At 33.4% G+C, this 15,396-nt stretch overlaps 1 protein-coding gene across 1 annotated transcript; it reads left to right on the plus strand.

The window, feature by feature from the left end:
* Nucleotides 1-5,191: 5,191 nt before the first annotated feature.
* Nucleotides 5,192-10,358, plus strand: LOC133822775 (transcriptional repressor ILP1). The gene is made up of 6 exons (XM_062255219.1): nucleotides 5,192-6,477; nucleotides 7,021-7,188; nucleotides 7,733-8,412; nucleotides 8,570-8,852; nucleotides 9,247-9,539; nucleotides 9,639-10,358. The coding sequence occupies exons 1-6, from the start codon at nucleotides 5,242-5,244 to the stop codon at nucleotides 9,829-9,831; spliced, it is 2,853 nt and encodes a 950-aa protein (XP_062111203.1). The 5' UTR covers nucleotides 5,192-5,241; the 3' UTR covers nucleotides 9,832-10,358.
* The last annotated feature ends 5,038 nt before the right edge of the window (nucleotides 10,359-15,396 follow it).

Raw genomic sequence — 15,396 nt, forward strand, 5'->3', positions numbered from 1 at the left:
CCAGCCAGTCTTCAGGAACCCTTAAACCTAGACCGCTCTGATACCAAGTTATAATGCCCTGGTTAACCAAGACTGTTACACTCTGTGTTTAAAATGGTGCTTAACTCGCTAAGCGAGTCATTTGGACTTAAATGTTTAATTAAAGACCAAGTCAAGGTTAGGTATTAAAAAGGTTGGTCAACAAAATGATTATTTTTCATTAAAATATTAAGTTTACACACGGGATCCCAAAATCGGTTACAGACTTATAGAAGACAAATAGAATACAACTTAGCTGTTAAGTGGCAAAACAGGGTTCAACCCTAGTTCCTCCCAGGCTATCCTGGTCGTGGCGATTGGGTAGGCTGCATATGTACACACCACCCCTGAAGCTCTCCAACTCATGGTTGGTCCGGCTATCCATTTCCCTTACCTGCACCATGTAGCACCCGTGAGCCAAGGCTCAACAAGAAAACTTAAATCATCATGCACAACTAGGAAACAATATAAAGGCAGTAAACATAAACCAATAATTTCAATCAATAACAGGATATAAGCAACCATCTTAACAGTAACATTCAACTTAATCAAATGCATAACCTAATCTCATCAATCAATACAAATAGTTAAGTGCAAGCCACACTTCTGTTTATTGTATAATGTTCAGGCCCGACGCCTTTTGGCCGAGTCCTCTAGTTTTAAAGCCGACCCCAGCACCCTTAGGCAAGCTGCATTCTGCATGCTTGCTATCAGCCCCCGGAACCCTTAGGCCAGCCTTTAAATAGGTATAATCACAAATGCACATTGCACAACAAGTAGTCAAAGGCAGTGTATACAAGCTTGCCTATCCAGATATTCTCAGATACAGATATGTCCACATTCATAACATATTCATTAACAAGGGTCTAACCCCCATTCATAACCCAGGTGTAGTTTTCTTACCTCAAGTCCCGAGCAGCTAGCGTATGGCAGCCCCGAGCACGATCCCTATCCCTGAGCCCTTACGGTACAACCTAGTCACAACGTATTAATAAATAACCATTAAAACCCAAACCGATTACAACCTTCAAAATAACATACTAGCCTCCGAGACCTTAAATTCTACTAAATCAGGTAGTAGAATCATTCCCAAGCACTTAGGTTTAAGTTCTTAAGCTTAAAGATATATTCTGGCTACTTTCTTCAATTAGGGTCACGACACGCTACAGGTCAGAGAGCCCCAAGGCTCTCTTCTGGGGGACAAACGACTAGCTATTACTAAGGCTCAGGACTGAAGATCGTGCTCGGGACCACTCTTTATTCTCCGCTCGGGATTCAAGGTAAGAAAATTGCACCCTTGTGGTTGTGAACGGGACTGAGGTTCCCAATATTTGAGTATGTGTACTGTGTGATTGTACGATTGTTATGTATATGAGAATGAATGGCCTAAGAGTGCTGGGGCTGATGATAAGCGTACTGAATGTAGCTCGGCCTAAGCGAGTTGGTGTCAGCTAGATAAATAGGGGGCTCGACCTAAGCGTGCCAACCTTGAACATTTGTGAAACTGGTTAAGTATGAACTTGAGAGTATATGTGTATCATTGGTTAGTTTAATGCTTGTATTCTGTTATATAACTGAACTGGTTGTGTTAAGATTGATTGAATACTACTGTTGTTATATGTGCTTGCTGTTTATGGTTTTCTTGTTGGGCCTTGGCTCACGGGTGCTACTTGGTGCAAGTAAATGCAAAGGGAAAATGGACCAACCATGAGTTGGAGAGCTCTGGGGGCAGAGTGTACATAGTCTGTTGCTCGACCGCCACGACCGATGGATAGTTGCAGGGACAGAGCTCTAAAATTTGTATTTTGCCATAGAATGGTTGTTGGTTGTATTAACTTTTGGGGATTGTAAATTACCACATAAACCCTGTTTTTGGGATCCCATGTATCAAACATCTGTTTTAATAAAAATTAACCGTTTATGATCCAAATGTTTTAACCCTAACCTGATGGTTGACCTTAGAAACACATTTTTGTTCAAACGACTTGATTAGCAAGTCTTGCACTATTTCAAAATACACAGTGTAACGGTCTTGGTTATCCAGGGTATTACAATTATTCTCTCTCTTCATATTAATCAAAACAAGATTAATATTAATTTTAACCTATAGTTTTTCAAAATAAAACTATATAGTTAAATAATTAATTAATTCACAATTAATCAATTACCCATAATTATCACATAATTGTTTCCTTGCCCTGAAAAATTAATTCCTTTGCAATTTAGTCATTTCTCTTTACAAATCTTTATTTTGACATGCTTACCCTTGACAATGTAGAACATAGGTGATATGGGGACGATGGACCTATAATACGATGCTTCAATAAAACAGATTATTAATTAAACTCTTTAATCTAATAATCTTATTTATTAATTCTATGATTACTCCATTGTAAATATGGAATTTCACTCTAAGTATTTATAGAATTATATTTATAGAGTTTTCTCTTGTAGTCTATTGATATAATCAATATATGTAGTTCTGTCCTCCATTATTGGTTCCTTAATTAGAGCTGGTCAAAATTATCGTTTTACTCTTCTAATTACCTATTGATCCTTAAGTATAATTAATTTAGTAGCAAATAATTAATATATAGTCTAATTATAGATTTAAGCTCAATAACTATTCAGTTTTGGAATTAACCCTTAAGGGAACCAACATTCGATCAGTTAGGAAAGCATGGATTCCCTTATTGTAATTCATGTTCCCAGCCATCCATGAATTTGAATCTCCAAAACAATAGTCATTAGCCTCATTATTCTAAAAGACTTTAACAAGTGAATCAAAAGATCCAATAAACATAAACAGGAGTTCATGAATACTCAAGATTTAGACTGATCTACAAATGATCATCTATTATGATAAGAATTAAATCTTTTCATCAAACGATAAGTTTATAAAGATAATTAATTCTCATCGGTCCTGTCATATATAATCTCTATTATATACAACACATTTACGAAGATGTCTATCAACATCAGTAATCCGAATCTAGATTACTCGCATGTTGTATGCTTAGCAAACCGTACTAGTAACCATTCATGAAAGATTTCATACTTTAATATGTTAATGACTATTTTATTCATTATATATAATCTTAGTTCTATTGTACTAATACAAGATCATATTCTCATAAATGAATAGGGAATTTTCTTAATATTATTATATAATTAATTCAAACAATAATTATAACATTCAAATATAATACAAATTTATTTTTATTTAAAACCAATAAAATGTTTTTACATGCTTTTAGGGCATTAATTCTAACACCTTATTCATAATACACTTACTGATTGTGATTTTATATTATTTATGTATCTTTTTTCAGGTTAAACCATACAATACTAGTACTTTCCAAGTTATTGAAGAAAACAAAATGTTTATATTCAACATTAAAGCTACATACACAGCAATTGATTGTTTTTTGTTGCTTACACACATATATATTAATAGTGGAATTTTATGGAATTACATAGTGAATTTGATCAAATGGCATCTCCTTCATGTCAACCACTCTAGCCAAGATCAATCTTCCACATAGCTATTATAAAAAATAACCTAGTATTTTTTGGACACTATAAAAAGAACCTAGAACAATTACAAGCATAAGAAAGACAACAACAAAAAGTAACTCGGTACCTTGAAATTTATAAAATTAACAGAAGGTAGCAACAAAAAGTAACTTAGTACTTTTTATACACCATAAAAGTAACTTATAACAATTACAAGCATAGCAAAGACAACAACAAAAAGTAACCTATTACTTTTTTGATAACATAAAAGTAACATTAAACAATGACAAGCATAACAAGGACAGCCAAAAAAAGTAATCTCGTATTTTGCAATCTATAAAATTAACAAAAACAACAACAAAAAATAACATGATACTTTTTGGACACCATAAAAATAACCTAAAATTATTTCAAGCATAGCAAAGACAACAACAAAAAGTAACTTAGTATAAAAATTAAGCATGAACATTCCATTTTAGATAAAGAGTGCTCCTTAACAATATTCCTAGTTGTGATGTACTATTATTTCTATGTCAATCACTTTTATTTGCATGTTATAATATAGGGAATATACTCATTTGGTATCCTATGTTTTTGCAAAGTATCATTTTGGTACCCTCTGTTTTCAATAATGCTCATATGGTACTCTTTATTTTAAAATCGTACATATTTGGTACCCTAAACTCAGATTTGATAGATAAAATTTTGTTAATTTAATCAAACTGCTGTCAATTATGTAAGTTACAAATTTAAATTTAATTACATAATTACATATAACTGATGACAGTTTGATCATATTGACAAAATTTTATCTATCAAATCTGAGTTTAGGGTACAAAATATGTACGATTTTAAAATACAGGGTACCATATGAGCATTATTGAAAACAGATGGTACCAAAATGATATTTTGCAAAAACATAAGGTACCAAATGAGTATATTCTCTATAATATATATATTTTGATATTTTTTATCCATTCAAATAAAAATAAAAATAAATAAAAAAGTTATTCCAAATTTCAACTTTACCTATGTTATATATGTATATTTACACGTATTGAGTAGACAAAATAATAAAAAAAATGATTTATTTTTGTAAAAAAAATAAAAAAAAAGAAAGAAAAAAATATATGTTAAAAATAGATATATGTTTTTAAAATAAATCCTTTAAATAAATGGGATGTAATAATAAAAATACCCAAAATAATAACACAAATCTCAAAATACCAAACTAATTTATAAAATATGGCTTTATTGAAAAAACTTAAAAATATGAAATATTTTCCCACATAATAAGCTTAAGTTAGGAAAAAGGCATAGATTAAGAAAAACTTTAAAATGTCCATATGAAATGAAAGTAAAAAAGTCATAACTCACATAATGTCGTCCCATATTTTTAATTTTTATTTTCAGTAAGTACCCATATATTTGAGGCAATAACTTTTCCACCATATTTTTAGAAACTTACTTTATTTTTACCATATTTTTGTAAAACCCCCCAAAAAAAAAACTGGGCTTAAACTACCACCAAGCCCGGAACAAGCTAAATGGGTTTTGGGCCCTTAACTTTGAAAGCAAATTTGAACCGGATCCGACCCATGACGGCATGACCAACTGGTCGGACCTCCTAAAACTAAAACATTTGTAAAGGTCTTGTTTTCCCACTCATCGAATCCCTTTCTCTATCACCAGTCAACACCACCCCCAATGAGCAGCAGAGCCAGAAACTTTCGCCGCCGTGCCGGAGACGACGACGAAGAAGACGACTCTAACAACATCAATGGACCTTCAACGACCGCAAAAACTACTACTGCCACCACCAATTCCAAGACTTTATCAAAACCCTCCTCGATCTCTACTTCCATGGCGGTCACCAAGTCCAAAAAGCCTACTAATCAAGCTCCAAAGCTCCTCAGCTTTGCTGACGATGAAGAGAATGAAATCCCTTCTCGCTCATCTTCGAAACCCTCCAATTCGAACAAGTCCTCTTCTCGTAACAGTAAGCTCTCCTCGTCGCACAAGATGACCACGCTTAAAGACCGTTTGGGTCATTCTTCTTCTGCTTCTCCTTCTATGACCTCCAATGTCCAACCCCAGGCGGGTACTTACACCAAAGAAGCTCTCCGCGAACTCCAGAAGAATACTCGGACGCTTGCCAGCTCTCGACCCTCCTCAGAATCGAAACCCTCGTCCGAACCCATCATTGTGTTAAAGGGTTTGGTCAAGCCTGCCGGTTCATTATCGGAGACGGAGAAAGAAGCGGATGCATTGGACTCCGATGATGACCGGGGTGAAGAGAAAGGGGCTAGTTTGTTTAGGAAGGACAGAGACGACGCCGAGGCTCGATTGGCTTCGATGGGGATTGGGAAAGGTAAGGATAAGGATTCATCTGGATCGTTGATTCCTGATCAAGCGACTATAAATGCTATTCGGGCGAAGAGAGAACGGTTGCGACAGTCGAGGGCAGCGGCCCCGGACTTTATCTCGTTGGATGGAGGGAGCAACCATGGGGCGGCGGAGGGTTTGAGCGATGAGGAGCCGGAGAATTTAAGCCGAATTGCATTGATCGGGGAGAAGGTGGATGGAGCAAAGAAGGGTGTTTTTGATGTGGATGATGGAGCAATGGATTTGGGGTTGAGGAAAGAGATTTCGGAGGACGACGAAGATGAAGAGGAGGAAAAAATTTGGGAGGAAGAACAATTTAGGAAGGGGTTAGGGAAGAGGATTGATGATGGAGTTAGTAGAGTTGGCAGTAATGTTGCTCCTGTGGTTCAAAGTATGCCCCAGCAGAAGTTTACTCACCCAGCAGTGTCCCAAACTCTACCAGCTAGTACTAGCATAGGTGGGGCACTTGGAGCATCACAAGGTTTGGGCATGATGTCGATATCTCAGCAAGCTGAGATTGCTAGGAGAGCTTTGCAAGATAACGTGACGAGACTAAAGGTATGAAAAATTGTTTCTTTAAGCCAATGTGAATTACGAACTCAAATATGTAATTTCGTTTTAGAATTAAAACTTATAAGGGGTGGATATTTGGATTTATGTCGTGAATGTTTCCCCTGGAATGGTTTTCATGTTCGCATTCTTTCTTTTTGTTTCCATAATGTGTTACATGCTGTCTTACTAGAGAGCATCGATATAATTTTAGTAGCTACGTGCATGAGTGGCATTATTGAATAAGTAGATTGTTTAACTAATCTGAACTGGGGCGCATGTTGGATTTCGTAGCATGGCTCTTGTCGCAAGACACCCAAGACAGATTGCTCATACTGTCCTTTGCGTGGTTTGCTCCTACAAAGTCCGAGATTCGTGTTGCTCTTGAGCACCTACATAGCAATTGCAATAGTTTACTAGTGCTTAAATATTGTAGGTTAGGTGGGGAGCCTAGTTTCAACAAAAAAAAAAAGTTTGGCAAGACATACTTGTAATCTTATGTGCTCTTATCGTACATGATGGACTAAACCAATTTTATTTTGCTTTTCTCAGAAAACTCATGACAGAACTGTGTTGTCACTGAATAAGGCTGATGAAAATTTAGCTGCCTCACTATCGAATATCACTGCTCTTGAGAAATCTTTGTCTGCTGCTGATGAGAAGTACAAATATATGCAAAGACTTCGAAATTTTGTTTCTCTTATATGTGACTTGCTTCAGGTGCGAATTTAAATTTGAAGAGTATTTACCAAGGCTTTCTTATCTATCAATTCCCTTTCAGTTTCAGTTTCATCCTTGTTGACCCTATATGAAGAAACATGCATGGCTCGTGACTTTCTCAAACTAGTTGAGAGTTTTACAAATATACTGTGTTTTATTTATTTCAGAAAGAAATCTAAGATCGGTTTTGAAGGAAAACGGACTTATGGAAGTTTCCCATCCATTTAAGTGCATTGTTTTGGTCTTTAATTCAAGTCAAGGAGTCTCACTCTGACGCCTTCAACATTTAAATTCATTTTGACCACGTGATTTGTTAATAAAAAATAAATTTGCATTCATTTTGACCGACGACCTTATGTAGCAGGAAGTACTTTTTGTTACCGCTTTATGATTCTCATTGTTATTTATACTTAACTTTTCACATAATCCTGCCTTGAGAGGCTATGGTCCAGCTCCACTTTTTTTTCCTTGTCATTATTTCATATTATTTAGGATGTCTGTGGTGTATTGCACTTCATTAATGGTTTGTTTTAACACTTTACAGCATAAAGCTCCCTATATTGAGGAACTTGAAGAGCAAATGCAAAAGCTTCATGAAAAACGTGCATCAGCTATTGTCGAAAGAAGAGCTGCAGATAAAGATGATGAAATGATGGGGGTGGAGGCAGAGGTTAATGCAGCAATGTCTGTTCTTAGCCAAAAAGGTAGCAGTGTTGATATAGTTGCAGCAGCCAAGATTGCTGCACAGGCTGCGTCTTCTGCTTTAAGTGAGCAAGCAAATCTACCAGTAAGATTAGATGAATATGGCAGAGATATGAACCTGCAGAAACGCATGGAGATGAAAGGGAGGGCTGATGCTCGTCAACGCAGAAAAGCTCGGTTGGATTCTAAGAGGTTATCCACAATTGACGTGGATGGTCCCTATCAGAGAATTGAAGGAGAATCAAGCACAGATGAGAGTGACAGTGAGAGTACAGCGTACAAGTCACAATTTGAAACATTGCTCCACACTGCTGATCAAATTTTTAGTGATGCATCTGAAGAATATTCCCAACTTTTAGTAGTTAAAGAAAGGTTCGAAGAGTGGAAGAGAGATTACTTATCAACGTACAGAGATTCTTATATGTCATTAAGTGTTCCTTCCATATTCTCTCCCTACGTGAGGCTGGAGCTATTGAAGTGGGATCCACTGCACGAGAAAACAGATTTCTTAAATATGAACTGGTATGTTACTTTATGTAATCTATTATTCTACTTCAAATGTTTTTTTTTTAAAAAAAGAAAAAGTTTCTAGCTAGGTTTGCTCGTCTGTGTTGGTGTTACCATAACTTGCTTACTTTTTCTTCTTTAAATATGCTGAGTTTGTCTTCTCCTTATTCAGGCATTCATTGTTAATGGATTATGGTTTGCCAGAAGATGGGAGTGGTTTCGCACATGATGATGCTGATGTTAACCTTGTTCCTGAACTGGTGGAAAAGGTTGCCCTCCCTATTTTGCATCATGAAATTGTTTATTGCTGGGACATGCTTAGTACACATGAGACAAAGAATGCAGTTGCAGCCACAAGCTTGGTGACAGATTATGTGCCAGCTTCTAGTGATGCTCTAGCTGATTTATTAGTTGCTGTTCGAACTCGTCTAGCTGATGCTGTCGACAATCTTACGGTAATACATTTATAATACATGCCTAGATATGCAGCCACATAAATTTTTAAGTTTCCCTTTTTAAAAAAAAAAAAAAAATGCATTAAAACAAATATTTAGATATTCTTATCATTTGTCATATGCTTTTTTTGCCCCTGTATTGTCATTTATAATACATGCATGCCTAGATATGCAGCCACATAAATTTTCAAGTTTCCCTTTTTTTCAAAAAAATAAAATGCATTAAAACAAATATTTAGATATTCTTATCATTTGTCATATGCTTTTTTTGCCCCTGTCCTGCTAACAATGTAATCATGTTTATTTACTTATTTGACATCGTGTTTGCTTTCCTATCATGGTACTTGAAAATATGATGTTTATTATTGTCTTATTTATTGTTTTTCCCTTATAGGTCCCAACATGGAGTCCCCATGTAATGCAAGCTGTGCCTAATGCTGCAAAAGTTGCAGCATATCGCTTTGGCATGTCTGTCCGTTTGATGAAAAACATTTGCTTGTGGAAAGAAATCTTAGCATTGCCAGTTTTGGAAAAGCTTGCTCTTGATGAGCTTTTGTGTGGAAAAGTTCTACCTCATGTTCGAAGTATTGCAGCAAATGTTCATGATGCAATTACGAGAACCGAAAGGATAGTTGCTTCTTTATTTGGTGTTTGGGCAGGTCCAAGTGTCACCGGGGGGGATCGCAGGTAAGAAGGGTGCCAAATCATCTTATTTCAAATCGTACTTCTACCAAATGCAACAACAATTCATACGTGATATTATTCTCCTTTTAAATAAATGTGCAGACGCAAGTTGCAACCCTTGGTGGATTACGTCCTACTACTCGGAAAAACTCTGGAGAAGAAACGTGCATCGGGTGTGAGTGAGAGTGAAACTAGTGGACTTGCACGCCGGTTGAAGAAGATGCTGGTTGAGCTTAATGAGTATGACAGTGCTAGGGACATAGCTAGGAACTTCCATCTGAAAGAGGCATTGTAAACAGCATAAGAAGCTGAAAGGAAAGAGCTAGAGATAGAGAGTTTCATAAAGATTGCAAAAAGTAGGACGTGGGATAACATTAGAACTCATTCAAACGCGGAGATGGCACTTTGACTTGGACTAAAACATGACCACATTTGAGACCTCAAATTTCAAGTTAATTGCGAAAAATAGATGTTTAGGGGAGAGAGAATACATGTAAGTTTTGGGGGAGGGTGTAATTCTTCGAACGAGTCATGGCTCTGGCCTACTGTACTTTCACTTGTTTTGAATGTAGGAGTGCGTGGCCTAACCCAAACTCATCGATACATACTTGATTTCAGTCCAGATTTTACCCACTTAGAGCACTCCCAAGAGTAGATTCTCTATATTTCTTTACAAAAAAAAAAAAATGATTTAGAGAGAGAGAGAGAAAGAATGATGAATACAATGCCACACCATATTTAATGGCAAACGTAGACAATGACATAATGACTTTTCATATAATTATAATTAAGGGGAAGTTTGTTACCCCGTATTAAGTCTTATTACATTGTATTGTATTATGTTTGATATTGATTTTACTAAAATATTATATATTTATATAAACACAAGTCAATACATATATGTTATAAAATATAATTCATTGTTATAATAAAATAAAGAGAATATATTTTTTTGTGTTGCTGTTGGAATAGGAAATAAGATAATGTTAAATTCACATAATTTTTGTGTTGGTTTAATTAACACCAAAATTGATATTTATGGTTGGAGTTGCCTTTAATCCTTACAAAATTTTGCGCAAGTAAAAAACAAGAGTAATGAATAAAGATTGTGTGTGCAGTAAAAAGTGTCTAGCATAAGCATAATGAAAACAAAACTATAAAAGGTAATTATCTTTTCTTTCTCATTTTGATATTAAAAGCACAAAGACACGCAGCTTCCTCCTCTCTTGTTGTATGAGTAGTAATTATAAATTGACATAGACGGATTGGACCTTGCTCCTGGAAGGTCAACAATATCTGGTAATTTTGAAAAGAGTTTCGAGAATTTTTGCACAATGTAATAGTGAGTTGTTTTTTATTTTTTTTGTACTTTTATATGATCGCAGTGTAATTTATTGTTTACTCTTGGGTAGGGGTGAGGATGTTTTCAACTAGTTTTCATTGGTCTATTATGAGCAGTGCAGGACTTTAACATGTGGTTTGGAGCATGATTATTTTAGGGAAATTTATAATTATATTCGTAGAATCTAAAGTGTTACAAAAATACCTTCAACAAAATTATTTACATAAATATAAGTGGCATATCAATATAGAATATCAGATTTTAAAAAAAAAAATAGAAAATCTCGCTTCCCGAAATTTTTTATTTTTTTCTAGATTGTAAAAAGTTATATTTTGGTTGTTTATAATGCCGATAAGATACTAATTTGTCACTTTTTTTATATTAAAAGTTTTATTTTTAGATTATATTATTTCGGTACTTTGATAACTCTACAAAATAGAGTTATTTTACCAAATTTAGTATGTTAATTGTTGCTTAGTCTTTGAGTTTTTAATTAATTTATTAAGTTTTTTAAAGTAATTTTGAATTTATTAGTCTTATTGTAATTTTATAGAATTTTGTGTGTTTTTATAGATATTTTATTATAATATGTTGTAGTTTAATTTTTTGAAATTAGTGCTGTTAGATTAAAAGTTATAAATGTGATTTTATTGGACTTAATTGCCAAAGTAAATTAAATTTTAATTAATATTTTCATGGACTTAATATGATTTATTTAATAATTGAAAATATTTTATTATAATTTAATGTTTACTTATTTTGTAGGATGAGCTTTGCATTTTTGTTATGCTTGAAAATAAAGAAGAGAAAAGAAAATAAAAGTGTTAGTTTTGAAAGAAAAGAAAGACAAAATGGTGATTTTGAAGCAAGACCCAAACCAGCTGCTTCACCATGCCACAAAGCCCGAAGCCCAGCCCAGGCGTTTCCTTCTCTGCCCAGACGCTGCCCACGCCACTAGACAGTTCCACCTGGGCCCACCTGCTGCTCCAAATCCACTTTGGCTCGCCTGCCTAGGGGTGTTCATAAAACCGCCCACACCGCACAAACCACCTACACCGCACCACAACACATCGCAATTTGCGATTTAGAACCCTTCGCGGTGCGATTGCGATTTGTATTTTTTCCAAACCGCCCGGTGCAGTGTGGTTTCTGGTTTTAAATTTTATAAATGTGGTTCAAACCACACTGCATCGCATCATTATATATATTAGCTTTTTTATATTATTTTTTTCAATTTTACTACATTTAAAGTTAATTCATAAATATTTATATAATATAGTATAATATACACAATATCTAGAAAAAAATATATAATATTTCATAGGATGTTAACACATATTCTACTTTAATCTAAGGTATTCCTCCTTAATTAAAATATTATTTACTTTTATATTACATTTTTTCTTTGTTATTAGTTTGTTATATTTTTATTGTTTTGTTTGAAGTTTATTAGCTTGTTGTACATTTAATTATTTTGCTAAATACTCTATGGTTATGAGATATATTATGAATATTTCTTAATTATAATATTTAATTGTTAAATTATTTGGCGATAGGTATAAACCGCCCACACCGCACCGCACCACATTGCATTTTTGCGGTGCGGGTTGTGGTTTGGAAAATTGTTCAAACCGCATATGCGGTGCGGTCCAAAAAATTAGAGAAAAACCGCACCACCCGCACCACGAACACTCCTACGCCTGCCAGCTCTTCCTTCGGCCCACCTCCGCCTCAGCCATTTGACCCAACTGCCCCACCTCCACTCGACCCAGGCCCAACCGCCTGCCCCCTTGAACCCCATGGGCCAACTACCAATAGCCACCACTAAACCCAGCTGCCTCCTCTCTTGAGCCCATAAATTGTCTCTTTGTCCAAAAATGCCAATTTTTTACCCAATTTTTCTACAAATTTTACCCCAAAATCATCATTATACGTAAAATTTACCTCTATATGCCATATTTATCTTATTTAGTTAATTTAATCAATTTAATTAATTTAAATTGATTATTTTAATAATCTCATTTTTGCTATAAATATGTAATTTCAAGATCATTTTGAGGGTGCTTAATTTTTTATTACCATCATCTTTTCTATCATTTCTCTCTTCCATTTTAGTGCTTTTCAAGAGCATTTTTCAAGTATGTCTTCTCTTTATTTTGTAATTTCTATTATAGTTATGAGTGTCTAATATTTTTAAGATTATTAAGGTAATGATAAAACAATATGTAACTAGATAGTATTTATTTTGTATGTTGATTTCCCATTTGTGCAACAAAGTTTATGAATTTTTCTTTTTCAAATATCTTCTTTCATTTTAAATATCATGTATTTTTTATTGTTAGCACACATTTACACTTTGTTCTCCATTAATGCAAAATCATAATATTCGTTTATTAATGCGTGCCATTAAATTGTGCACATCAAATGCTTAGAACAAAATTATTATGTTTTACCTTATAAATAATATTCATTGATATATTTGTTGTTTCTTTAGATTGATTCACACTAAATACTTTGAAATTATATCTTAAAAAGTGAAGATAAATCATATATTTCTATAATAACTTGTGCTTAAATAGAATATCTAATTTGAATAAGTGATGATTTGATTAATTTCTACTATTAATAAAACTTGGGAATCAATGTACTTATAAATATTATTGAACTTATGTTTTGTGGATTCTATTATCTTAATAATCTTTCTTCTAACATCTTGTTTACAATTATTAATTTAGTTAGATATATTGTCTTTAATATCTTTATTATTGTCTTTTTATTTTATTTTCTCGATACAACACATCAAATGCTTAGAACAAAAATATTATGTTTTACCTTATAAATAATATTCATTGATTTATTTGTTGTTTCTTTATATTGATTCACACTAAATACTTTGAAATTATATCTTAAAAAGTGAAGATAAATCATATATTTCTATAATAACTTATGCTTAAATAGAATATCTAATTTGAATAAGTGATGGTTTGATTAATTTCTACTATTACTAAAACTTAGGAATCAATGTGCTTATAAATATTATTGAACTTATGTTTTGTGGATTCTATTATCTTAATAATCTTTCTTCTATCATCTTGTTTACAATTATTAATTTAGTTATATATACTGTCTTTAATATCTTTATTATTATCTTTTATTTTATTTTCTTGATACAACACATCAAATGCTTAGAACAAAAATATTATGTTTTGCCTTATAAATAATATTAACTGACTTATTTGTTGTTTCTTTAGATTGATTCACACTAAATACTTTGAAATTATACCTTAAAAAGTGAAGATAAATCCTATATTTCTATAATAACTTGTGCTTAAATAGAATATTTAATTTGAATAAGTGATGGTTTGATTAATTTCTACTATTACTAAAACTTGGGAATCAATGTGCTTATAAATATTATTTAACTTATGTTTTGTGGATTCTATTATCTTAATAATCTTTCTTCTACCATTTTGTTTACAATTGTAAAATCCTTTATTGGCATATTTGACAAAATTAATTAAAGAAGTATTTTCGAAATGGGTAGTTTCCTGTGTTTGTTGTGAAATGTTTTCTAAAATCAGATTATTCTATATATGTTAATAGAATAACTATATAATTTCCTATAAGAGATTATCTTGTCTTAACTTTTGTATATATGGAAATTATTGGTATTTATTTCCTGATTTGATTGTCCAGAAACCGTGTACAGCTTGCAGAGATAATGTATATATTGTTTCCTTATTTATTTAAGGAAACTGGGTTTAAAAACTGTCAAGGTTCAATGAATCTGTTTGAACGGATTGCCAGTCTGTTTGAAGAGATTATGACTTTCCTGTTTGGGAAATTTTTTCTTTTATTGGCTGATTGGTTTCTGATTTGTTTTGCACAACCTAAAGGGATTCTAAAAAGTATATAATTATCCTTAGGTCGTTGGTTTTTTTATTATCTCTCTTGGTGTATTATTTTCCAAATATTTTCAAGTTTTAGAGAGATTTTTTATTATGTGAAGAACTTGAGTCCAGCAAGTTCTTAGTGGTTTATTACAGTATACCTCTGTATTATTTTCTTTGTGCTAATTGTGCAGGTAGAACACACTTGGGCATTGTTCATCAAGCTTCGGGAGAAGTCTTGTTCGTGAGTCACTTTTCGGGAGGAAAAATGCAAGTGTTATGATTTGAAGGGAGTTCAAGATCTTAGCACTTCAGAAATTTGATTAGAAGTTTAGATTACAACAATTGCGACAAATTTAAGAGGGAGTCTTTATTTGCATAAGTCAATTTAGTTGTGTAATCGTTTAGATATTCTTCTAATAAATTTCATTCTCTGGGCGTGGCCCCGTGAACTAGTAGCAATCTGCAAAGATTGCTGATAACACGTATAATTTCGTGTGTTCTTTACCTTATGTTCATTTTTATCTTCTGGTGATAAACTGTTTAAACATATATGGTTTGTGTTCAAACAGTCTCTGTGTCCGTTTAAACATTTCTGTAATAGTTCATAATTTGAATAATTAAGTTG

Source organism: Humulus lupulus, chromosome 3 (assembly GCF_963169125.1).
Source record: "Humulus lupulus chromosome 3, drHumLupu1.1, whole genome shotgun sequence".
In the NCBI taxonomy this organism is placed as follows: domain Eukaryota; kingdom Viridiplantae; phylum Streptophyta; class Magnoliopsida; order Rosales; family Cannabaceae; genus Humulus; species Humulus lupulus.